The sequence below is a fragment of the Echinops telfairi genome, unplaced genomic scaffold (genome assembly GCF_000313985.2).
Source record: "Echinops telfairi isolate 266 unplaced genomic scaffold, ASM31398v2 ScPeMD7_3533;HRSCAF=4204_0, whole genome shotgun sequence".
Classification (NCBI taxonomy): Eukaryota; Metazoa; Chordata; class Mammalia; order Afrosoricida; family Tenrecidae; genus Echinops; species Echinops telfairi.
In genome coordinates this window covers 59,590,793-59,602,861 of record NW_022107431.1, presented here as the reverse complement: position 1 = coordinate 59,602,861, position 12,069 = coordinate 59,590,793, and the positions used below count along the sequence as shown (strand labels likewise).

Genomic DNA, 12,069 nt, shown 5'->3' with positions numbered 1-12,069 from the left:
CGTTGCAATATTGAAGGAGGATTCTTTGGGCAAAATATGAACGAACCTTGAACTCTATGGAATACAAAGTGTCACTGTACCAAAAAGAACTCGCTTCTGTTCGAAGAGCTCAGGCGGTAGTACATGAATTCCAAGTGCCACTGAAGGAATTAGTGAAAAGTACAGCTGTAGCTATTGATGGAGTACTAATTGAGATGTTCCGTCAAAGAGATACAAGCTAGGAAGCACTCACCCACCTATGCCTGACCAAGTGACTGGAAGAGATCCATGCATATGCTCATGCCAAAGAAAGGTAATTAAATGGAATGGGGACATTATCCAGTAATTTCATTAGTCACACATAAGTAAAATTTAGCTGAAAATAATTCAAGAAGGGTTGTAGCATTACATTGTCAGGGCACTGCCAGAAATTCAAGGCGTGCTTGATGGGTGTTTCTTGAAAGCAGAGAATACCAGAAAGATGTTTACTTGTGTTTCATTGACTCTCTACCTTTTCCTGTGTGCAACACAACAAATTATTAGTAATATTTCAAAGAATGGGAGTATCAGAACACTTAACTCTGTTCATATAAAACCTATATGTAGTCCGAGAGGCAGTCATTAAAACAAAACCAGGAACACTGCCTGGTTTAAACCAGAAAAAGTGTGTGTCATGGTTATTCCAGTCCACTGGAATAGATTCAATCTGTATGCTGATCAAACACTCTCAGAAACTGGATTCTATGAAAAAGAAGGCAGCATGGGGTTATAGGAAAACTCATTAACAACCTAGTAGATGCAGATACCACAACCCTGCTTGCTGAAAGACTTGACACCCTAAAGGTCAAAGACTACAGCCTTTACTATAAATTAGTAAATAAACCTCAACAGAAAGAAAACAAAGTTCTCACACTGAACCAATTAGTAACACCGTGGAAAAAGAATAAAGATCAAAGTGGACAAAGACTTTATTTTACCTGAATCTACTGTCAAAGGAAGCAGCAGTTAAGAAATCAAGGAGAGTGAGTATTGCGTTGGCTAAATATATTGCATAAGACCTCTTCAAAGATTTCACCGTGAATACTAAGGCACACTTGGCCCAAGCAAGGGTGTTGCCATTCCCCCCTATACATGTGGGAGTTGGACAATGAATAAGGAAGGCAGGAGAAGGTTGGTTGCCTTTCAGTTCTGGGGTGAGTGAAGAATATTGCATTCACAACGGACTTTGCGGAGAATGGGCAGATGTGTTTTGGAAGGAGTTCAGATACAGGTAGAATGGTCTCCAAAAGTGAGCATGAGGAGACTTCAACTTACATACTTTGGAAATGTCATCAGGAGGGACTAGTCCCCGAGAAAGCAATCATGGTTGGTAAAAGAGAGGGTCATGAAAAACGAGGACGACCTTCAAGGAGCCCGACTGTCACAGTGGCCCACAGAATGACCTCGAGCCTGGCCACAATTGTGAGGCTCTCTCAAGGATGGGGAGTATTGTACACAGGGCCATTATGAATCAAAACCCACTCGTAGCATCTGACAACAATGATAACATGGATCCTCTTGCTGAATCAGGCACTGTCATAAGCCCAGGATCGTATTCCCTTAAAAACCTTGTTAATTGTAGTTACCTCTCTTAATTCTCACAGGCTACTTATGACAGTGTGCCATGGTAGGGCACCTTGGAAGCATCTCTCCAGCGGGTATTTCAAACTAGCTGGCTGTAACCCCAAACCAAAGGATAAGCTGAAGGCAACCTCATGAGCGATTGTTGCGTGGTGCTGGTTTTCAGGCACTGAAAACCGTGATGGCCGGGCGTATCATATTTCATCCACATTACTTAATCTTTCAAATGCGCTTACATATAAGAAGTGGATGCTTATATTCGTCTGTGTTTTTCCTTCTGTTATTCTATTTTAGAATAGGAGTCCAGGTGTCATAATTGCTTTGGGTGTGACTGCTAAGAGAAAGGTGGTCAACTGAATTCATCCCATGGCTGCTTTGTGAAGGCGCCCTGTGGATCTGCTTCTGTCAAAGCGACAGCCTCAGAAGCACTCTTGGGGCAGCTCTGCAGCATTCCATGGGGTCACTGTGAGTTGCGATCAATTCAACATTGCCTAACGAAAACAACACAATACTTTTATTGTTACACATATACCCACATATTTTACTCCATTTTTCTACAAACTTTTGAAGTCCCTTCATGTGTGTTGCCTTGGCATAAAACAAAGCCTTTGACATGTCAACATTTTCATGTATATAATTCAGTGACATTATTTTTGTTCATTATCTTGTTAAAAAAAAAGCCAGCAACAACCTAGATCAGTGGCTCTCAACCTGTGGGTCATGACCCGTTTGGGGGTCGAATGACCCGTTCACAGGGGTTGCCCAATTCATAACAGTAGCAACATTACAGTTATAAAGTAGCAATGAAAATACTTTTATGGTTGGGGGTTCACCACAACATGAGGAGCTGTATTAAAAGGTGGCGGCATGAGGAAGGTTGAGAACCACTGACCTAAATAGATAGTGGTTATTTGCATTCTTAATCTTCAAGTACTGATCTTGTTGCATACAACAGCTAACTGCAGAAAGGCTGTTTAACACTCATCGCCTCCCCCCAACTGCAATCATGATTTATGGTCTCCTTTGAAAATATTAAACTTTCAAGAGACTATAGGGATCACTTAAAGTTTTCGATAATCCTCCTCTTTCACAGACAAGCAACTGTAATGTAACTTACTGTGGTAAAAGGGCTTTCCTGAGGTGTACACCTATTCGCAGTAACACTGGATGGAAAGCTTAGTGCATTTTTCCCAAGGGACTCTGAGGGTTTTTCCTGGATGCCTTTTCCACTCTCGGTATCTACCATGAACTTACAGATGCTTGTGATTCATCAAATAATTAAAGGTCAGATGATACACTAATAAAAATATTCTGAAGATTAAAACAGATCCTGCATAAAACATAAAGACAGTGAAAATCTATCAAGCTATATCCATACAGGCAAGCATATTCGTTTAGTGGCACCAGGATTAGAGCAAGACTAAAACCCTCTGATATGTAAATGATAATTTTTATAGAAGCAGAGATGACTTGGCACACTTACTGATAAAGATTAGAAAATACAGCTTTCAGAATGGATTACAACTCAATTTAAAAAAGACAAAAATCCTCACAACTTCACCAGTAAACAGCCTCATGATAAAAATGGAAGTTGTTAAGGATTTTATTTTACTTGGATCCATAAACAAAGCTCCTGGAAGCAGTCGTCAAGACATTTAAGGAATTCTACCTTGGAAGTATGGCTAGACCAGAGGATGTACACTGGTACAGATAGGAACTGGAAACACGGGGAATCCAGGGCAGATGATCCCTTCAGGACCAGTGGTGTGAGTAGCGATATAGGGAGGGTAAAGGGAGAGTGGGTTGGAAAGAGGGAACCGATTACAAGGAACTATATGTGACCTCCTCCCTGGGGGACGGACAACAGAAAAGTGGGTGAAGGGAGACGTCGGACAGGGCAAGATATGCCAAAATAATAATTTATAAACTATCAAGGGCTCATGAGGGAGAGGGGAGCGGGGAGGGAGGGGAAAAATAGGACCTAATGCCGGGGGCTTAAGTGGAGAGAAAATGTTTTGAGAATGATGAGGGCAATGAATGTACAAGTGTGCTTTACACAATTGATGTATGTATGGATTGTGGTAAGAGTTGTATGAGCCCCTAATAAAATGATTAAGAGAAACAATTACGAAAAAAGAAAGACATAAAAGGATGTATTCCCTGGGTGAATCTTCTGTAAAAGCCCTCTTTCCAGTGTTAAAGAGCAAAGATGTCACTTTGAGGACAGAGGGGCACTTGACCCAAGCGATGGCTTTTTCCATTTTCTCCTATGCATGCAAGTACTGAGTAAGGAAGTAAGTGCGGAATAAGGAAGTAATGAGTCAGGAAGACAGACAAATTGGTGGCTTTGGATTATGGTGCTGATGAAGAACATTTAACCACAGACTGCCAAAGGAATAGAAACAAACCTATCTTGGCAGACGAACAGCCAGAATGCACCCTAAAAGGGAGCATGTGGAGCCTTCAGCTCCCTTACTTGGACGCTTTCGTAGGAGGGACCATACCCTGGAGAAGGACCTCATGCTGGGCAAATCTGAGGGCCAGTGAAAAATAGGAAGACCCTCAAGGAAACGGACTCAACGGCGACTGCAACATGGGCTCCGGCATAGCAATGATTGTGAGGCTAGAAGGATGACATGTGTATGCCGGAGACAGGGTCGCTGCAGAACAGCCTTCTTGGATACCCAGGAAGTTTCCCTGCACAGGTTTTAGAAGGATTGCAGTAACAGCAGATGATAATTGGGGACACTGCCAAGATTATAAATAAGGCAGAGACGTTCTTATCAGATTAAAGGTACCTGAGACCGTATTTTTTTCCATGAAAATGTGAAATTATTCAAACTTTTTCACATGTGAAAAGAATGCTGAGATTTTGATTAAAAGTTTCATATTGTTAGAATCCTTGGAGCAGAAAATGGGATTTCTTAGCATTCAATAGAACTCAGATGTTGAGCTTTCTCAAGCACCCCGACATCCTCAACAATGGGATGTTCCATTCTTTTCAGCATTGGGGAATGGCTCCTTTAATTAGAATGCTAGTGATATTATTGAATGGAGATCTGAGGGGTTGAATAAAAAAAAATAGAATCAAAGGATTGCACCATTTTTCACTTACATGTTTTATATCTTGTTCAGGTGCAATTGCATAGCATTTTAAGCTTACTTGTTCAACAGATAAAACCCTCAGAAAGAACTTCCCAACCAAGAAAGTAATTTTATTTTCTTCAAGATAAGAATCAAGGCAAAAAACCCCAAAACGATACATAATGTGTGATGCAAAACATTGTTAGGTCATCATTCTCAGAGAAATGCCAGTGTGTGGCGCAGTTAGAAGTAACCCTACCCAAGTGAAACGTGTAATTTCAGCACAGTGTCTTGCATGATCCTTACCATGCTCTCAGAACAGGAATGATTTTTTCCTAATCATAACCAAAGTTGATTCTTATATTTCATGAAACACAATACCCACTCTGATGGCATTTCAAGAATTCACTACTTGGAGAAATATTGGTGTGTGTGTGTGTGTGTCTAATAGTGAGGAAGTTGGAAAAGAGAGATCAGGGCAACATTCACAATGAAACATTTGGAAAGTGGTAGAGGGGAAATGCTAGTATAGTAAATCACTATTCCTAGAGTTGTTACATGTTCTGATAGTTCAGTTTTGTAATTACAGAGGGTAGTTTTGTTCTTAATTCTACATAAGGGTCTGAGAAACCTACATAATATTCTATCAGCATTGCAGTGCTGCATTAAAAAAAGGACAAAGATCAACCATTTGGCTAAGTTTCCTGGAAAATACTTTAGATATTTTATCACAACCTGAAGATCTCTTCCCCTGTTCAAATCATCTAAAATAATCAAATGGCAAATGACTTCACTTTATACTAGGATAGTATATTCCCATAATCACTTGAAAATCTAATTTTACTGCATGTTGTAATTTCCCTACACAGTTTTCTGGGGATCTAGTTAAATGCCAGGGAAATGTTTAACGGGGAAATAACAAATCTTACCCATTTATATAAGTTTAAATTTTGTTTGTATTTTATGCTTAAAGGAACACTGAGATGATGAGTTTCACAGAAGTTTCCCACTCATTTTTATTTCTTGTTTTAATTTACAATAATTTTGGACTAAAGGGGAAGCTCTAAAGACCATTTTAAATATACTCAATAAAATTATTTTCTTGACAAAAGAAACTAAGAATTAAAGTAATAGAGTAAGGAGATATTTTAAGAAATGATCCTTAGAGGGTCATGATAATTCGAATCTATAAAAATCTAAATACAATTTTCTTGCATTTAGAGATCTCCAGTACTTCTTATGGATTAGAATTTGAAGCTTTAGTTAATAAAGATATCAAATAATATGTGACTGTGTATACTTTCTCTAGTATTTTTTCCAGTCTCTGTTTCTAACGGTGGCAAAAGTAGATATTGCAAACTGTATGGGGGAATTAGATTATGTTAGTTCAATTACCTTGTTACTTTCCATGTTTAGCCATGTAATAATCAAGAGCATGTCAGAACCTCAAAGAACGGTTCAGCATCGGAGAGAACATAATGAACAATGGCCATTATATTCCAGGACATCTTTGGAACTTTATTACTATTACAATTATTTCCTTTGCATTCGTGTTCCTTTTCTGAGTATCTTAATGAATGCCTGAAAGGCTTTAGAGATTGTGCCTTGGGATGCTTTATCATGATTATGCAGATAGGAGATGGCTGAAAACTTGGATTTATTTTAACCCCCAAATCCAAAGCCCAAATAATAGATGGCATCAAATAAAAGAGATTCTACTAGGGCATCTGATATTTCTAATGATAGCCTAATAGCACAGTATGATCCTACAATGTCTCCTGAGTAATCAAATACTGCATTCTATATAGTTTGCTTTACCATCATTATTAGTTATTTTATTCTTTGGTATTAGTGGCTAATGCATGATAATTGTACAGATAAATCTCAGTTCAAGATTTTTCACATTCAGAACAGCTAATTCTCCAATCATATTGGATAAACGATGGTCTGAAGACATTCAAAGGTACTAGTTAATTACCCTGACATCTCTGTGATAAAGATCAGCATGTAGTCTAAGTAACTGAGGCTCATGGCAAGTGACAAAATCTATTTATAAGGTGTATGGCTTTGTGAGAGTTACTGAACTTTTACTTCTTGGGTTTCTTTTTCAGTAAAATGAGAATACTAATATTTGCCCCTGTGTTTCAAGTGGCTACTTATGGACCAGTGAAAATGCATTTCCACTATTGGCTCCTAGAGGAGCCCCGAGGGCGCATTTGCTATGTGCTGGGCTGCTGCAGGACAGACGAGAAGTTCAAAATCACCAGCTGCTCCGAAGGAGAAAGACAGGACTTTCTAATCCGGTAAACAGTCACATGCTCAGAAACGTACAGGGACAATTCTACCCTGACCATTAGGATCACTCAGAGTCCAGGTCGACTTGACAGCAGTGAGAAAATAAGGTGCTATGGTTATTTTATTATGTCAAGTATGAACTGCAATTTTATTAGCAGAAAACCTGGATTTCACAGGTTGACTGTATGAAGCTGAAAAGCTTTGCTGGAAATGAGTTTGAAAAGTTCAGGGTTCTTAAGTTTAGCGTTTTATCCTTAAAATTAAGTCCTACATCTATAAATATTGCCAGCTGGTGATTTTGAATAGGATCACATTTAATTTCTATCTTGAATAAATTCAATTTTATCACCCATAGGAGCTGTTATTCATCCAAATAAATACAAAAAGATACAGTGTATCTATTATATATATAGATATAGATATAAACATATATAGATGTAGAGGATACTATTGAAACTGTTACTGTTACAGAGAGGAAGAAGGTCACTGGTTTTTAACCAAGCAGGAGGATATGGAGAGCCTGTTGTTGGGGAGGAGGGCATCTTTGATGTGGCTCATTTCTGAAGCTCAGCCAGGGTTGCTTACACCTTACAGCATTAAAATCATGATAATTTATGTGGTTTTTTACCAGAAAAATATCAATCCTAACATCTAGAGATCATGAAGGAACGCCTGAAAGCATAATGTTTACACTAGAATTTTCTCTCTCAAAGTCTTTAACTTATAAGTCTGAGAAAGTGAGCCAGTGTGTCTACAAATCAACAGAAATACCCTTAAATACTCACCTTCACTCCCTTCTGAATTTATAATATCTACGTATAAAAGCATATCCTCTTAAATATCTCTTTACTACCTACTTTTCTTTTTAAAATGTTTTGCAAGTCTTTATTGGAGAAACATTTTTAATTCGTTTCTTCCAGAAATTTCCAAAACAAAAAGGTTTACTATGAAGTAAATAACGAGTTTGCATACGTGCAGTTTGACCTCTAGGCTCTGGACTTTCCAGAAGGAAATCTCACCCAGTACCAGGCTGCACCTGCCAAGTAAAAGTCTAGTCTCTCTCCTCAAACGACGCAAGGGGTCGCCCCTCTCCCAGGGTTGGAGCAGCCAACCCCGCCTCAAGGGAAGACTCCCGGGCGGAAAAAGCAAGACCCATCCTCTGCGGGAACTCCTCCCTCCAGCCCTCCAGCCCACTCCCATCAAATTACTGGGAATTCATCCCAAGTACACCTATTCTCTCTCTCTCTCCCTCCCTCCCTCTCTCCCTCCATGGACGAAGAGCAGCTTGCCTTTTAACTTAGGAACAGTGCAAAAGTCTAAGGGGTCCCCCGCTCTCTGCTAGTTCTCCGGAACCCCGCGAGATGGACAGCGGGGAGCAGCAAGCGTTCTGTCCAGTGTCTCCCTTCCCAAACGAGCAAACGCAGACGCGCCTGCACTCCGCTTCCTGGGACCCTGTTCGGCCCCAGCAAGTGTGACACTCCTTCCAGGCCCCGGGGGTCCTCGGCAGGGGTGACGGGCGAGCTGTGCGCGCGGACTGGAAGAGCGAAGGGAAAGTAGGAAGCTGTCCTTCTGCCTGGCCTCCCTCTGCCCACCGACCTGGGAGTCCAGGCCGGGACCCGGGCAGGGGGCGGGTGGAGGGCACGGCTGGAGCCCCGGCAGCTGCTCCCGTGCGCGGCCGCCTTGCCGGAGCGCAGAGTGGGTGGGAAGTTACGAGAACACAAACCATTCGGGAGCCAAGCACAATAAACCGGATGGCCCGGCGCGGCCAGGCCAGGCTCGCTCGCCCCCCGCTACGCCGGCCTCCGGCGGAGAGTCTCGGCCGGCCCGAGCCCGCGGCGCGGGGGCCCAGCCACGTTTCTAAAGGCAATTTTCAGGTGAATCAAACCTTGTCTGCCCGAGGCGAGCGGCACAAAGGGAGTTTTCAGGGGACCCTCACGCCCAGGCGCGGGGCACAGGCGAGCAGCGAGAGCAGAATGGGCATCTCGCCCCGGCCCGAGTCGCTGTCCCCAGGGGCTTTGCTAGCTTAGAACGACACGAGGGCTCCCCGCCGGTGACCGGGCGTCCCCCGCCGCGGAGATGCGGGGGTCCACAGCCACAGCCTGGTTGTGTGCCCCTGGCGCCTGCAAAGACATTCTTTCTCTGCATCCAGCAGCACCCCACCGCGGGAGCCAGGGACCCCCCAGCTCTGCTCTCTGCGCGCGGCTGCGCTCCCTGCAGACAGACTGGGACGTCAGGGCGGCCAGCGTGCGGGGCGACCCCGGAGCAGGGCAACCCCGGAGCAGGGCAAGGTGGCCCCAGGGCCCCCGCCACCCCCTGCTCCTCCTCGTCTCCGAACGATGCCACCTTTCACGTGCCAGCCTGGGCCAGCGACTGCCGCGGGCGCGCCCGTTCACGACCAGCTAGCGTACCCTCGCTGATGTCCTCCCGAGCAAGTCTTCAGGCTTCAAGGGGAGCGAGAGCGCGGAGGCGAGCTTGAGACTGCAGGGGGCATTCGGCCCCTCGGTCGAGGTTTGCCCCTGGGAAGGGTCTGAGGACGGCGGGCGTGGGTCTCGGAGAACCTGCGGCCCCGCAGAGCCAGCCGCGAGCAGACGCGCAGCCCCGCGCCCGGCGCCCGGCCCCTGCACTCTGGCTGCTCTGCGGGGGACGCGGCCGCGCTGGCGCTTCTTCGCCCGCCTCCTACCGTCTCGGCCGGGCCGGTAGCGGGCGCTTCGCCGGCCCCGCGCGGCGTCCCGGCCAAGCCGAGGGTCTCCACGCGCGTGCATGCGGCCTTCGGGGCACATCGCAAAGGTCTCCGGGTGGGGGGGTGTTGAGGTCCCCCACGCCGGGTCTGGGAAGGAAAACCCCCAACCCTTGACCGAGTTTCAGGACGGTCGGGACTTGGCCGCGAACTCGAAGTTCCCCGGGGACCGGGAGGGAGCCACACACTCTGCGCGCGGGTGGGTGACTCTGCCGCCCAGGAAGATGCACGGGCAGAGAGGGGTGCGTGAAAGACGCCGAAGCCCTAGGGTTACGTCCTCGGGGTGGGGGGGCCCTGGGCTGGGGAGCGAGGCCGCTGGGAGCCCACGCGGGAGGGACAGGCAAAGCGACCTGACAGGTGAACGCGGCGGGAGGGAGCCACGGCTCAAATGGCAACCCCCCTGAGCACTTACTTCTTCGCTGGCGCCGTCCCCGGGAGGCGTTTTGGCTGCCGATGTATTCCATAAAGTTCAAAATGATAAAAAACCAAGAAATCAGTCGCAAGTGCATAGTAACCCAGTAATGTTTCCCTTCCTTTTCGCCTTTTTTCTCTCGGAGGTTCCTGCGAGTTAATGCTTTACAATGAGGTGTGGGTGCTAGGCGTCTGTGGAGCGACAGCGGGACCCAGGCAGGGGGACCCGTCTCCGCTCCGATCCGGCCGGCGGGCTGCGGTGTCCACGCGGCGGGACGCGAGGGCAGGGAAACCAGCTACTGTGCGTTCAAATTATCCGGGAGGCGGCTGTCATCGCCGGGCGCGACCGGTGCGGGAAGAGCGAGCGGCCGCGCGGGGGCGGCCGCAGGTAGCATGTTGTGCGACGGCGGCGGCCGCGGGCGGGTGGCGGCGGCGGCGGCGGCCTCTCGGGCTCAAAGGCTGCAGCGGCTGCGGCGGCTGCGGCGGGAGCCCCGGGAGCGCAGGGGAGCCGGCGCCGTGGGCACCGCGGCCATGGCCAAGGGGTGGCGGAGAGACCCTGAGCTGCTGCTGCTGCTGCCGCTGCTGCCGCTGCTGTTGGCGAGCAGGAGCCGCTCCAGTGTCGGGCAGGGCTCCCGGGAGCACCCCATAGGGGGAGGAGGGAGGGAGGGGACAGCGGAGGGGGAGAGGAGCGGGGGATGGCTGCGGGGGGCGGGGGAGCTCGGGGGCGGGGAAGGAAACTGCTGGAGCCACAACCCTGAGCGACCTCAATAACTTTCAATTTCAAGAAGGAAAGAGAGAGCTGGAAAAGTACAGGCGTTGCGATTTGGCAGAGAGACGGGAAGAGGCGCCTAAGGGGTCCCGGGTCTGTGGCGGAGCATCTCCCGACCGGGCAAAGACAGCGGGCGAACAGGCACCCGGCTGGAGGGCGTGGGGGCGGCCCCGCGGCGTATAGACTCGAGCCCCCAGCAAAGCATCTCTTGCGGGAAGAGGTGGACTCGCTCGGGCCGGGAGGGTGGAGGCCCGAGGTCCTGCGGGCTGGAGCTCTCCTCCCCAAAGCCGACTGGTCTCTGCCTCCCCAGGCCGGGCGCGCCCGGCTTGCCTCTGTCCTGCGCCCTGCGACCCTGGTCCTACTCCCAGCGCCAGTGCTCAGTGGCTGAGCCCGGGGGGCAGCTCGCCCCTCGCCCGCGGGACAGAGCGATGGAAGCTTCTGGCTGCCAACTCCTTCCCAGCTTTCCTGAGCTCCTTCCTGGTGGCTCTACTCTCCTTCTTTGCAATAAAAGTAGCTGCAGTTGGCGCCAGGCGGGTGGTCCGGAGGAAGCTCCGTGGGAGCTACTGGTCGCCTGGGCCTTGGGTTACCTGCGGGGAGTGAAGCGGACCCCGAAGTGTATGCCTTTAGGACTGTCCCTTTAGAAACGCAGTTGTGCTGCAGCTTTATTCCAAGCGGAGTCCTGGCTGTTTCTGTGGAAGATTCCTCCTCCCCTCAAGCAAGTCCCAAAGTAGTTAACTCGTCCCTGCTCAGCTCTCTTCTAATCTATCACTTTTCCGTCTCCTCACGCCCTTCAGAGAATCCTTCTGGCCTGTGTTTTGTTTTGGACTTTGGGGAGCTGGTGTAAAAACTATTTTTTAAATGTGCCCTGCCTTGGGAAAGATGGTGGTGGTGGTCCCCTGTGTATCTCAGTTCCAAGAGGCAGTGGGAGCACCTGGCAGGGAGCATCAGGCTTTACAGCCCACCCGGGGGGAGGTGGGAGAACCAAGGACTGTCAGACACTACAGAGGGAGCTTACACCCAGCTTGATTTTAGTCAACTGTACGCTTCTCGCCTCTTTTCTCCAATCGCACAAGTTCACGGGTGCCAGTAAGTAGTTAGCGGGTCACAAGCCATCAGTGACTCTAATGTAAACCTGCACCGTGCAGGATTAGCAGAGCATCAGAAAGACTACCCT

At 47.7% G+C, this 12,069-nt stretch overlaps 1 protein-coding gene across 1 annotated transcript in view; it reads right to left on the bottom strand.

The window, feature by feature from the left end:
• Positions 1–10,522, bottom strand: part of RSPO3 (R-spondin 3) — a 106,308-nt gene extending 95,786 nt beyond the window's left edge. The window contains exon 1 of the mRNA XM_004702055.2: positions 10,128–10,522. Within this exon, the coding sequence (XP_004702112.1) occupies positions 10,128–10,224 (97 nt within the window). The 5' untranslated portion in view covers positions 10,225–10,522. The remainder of the gene's footprint in view (positions 1–10,127) is intronic.
• Positions 10,523–12,069: the final 1,547 nt, after the last annotated feature.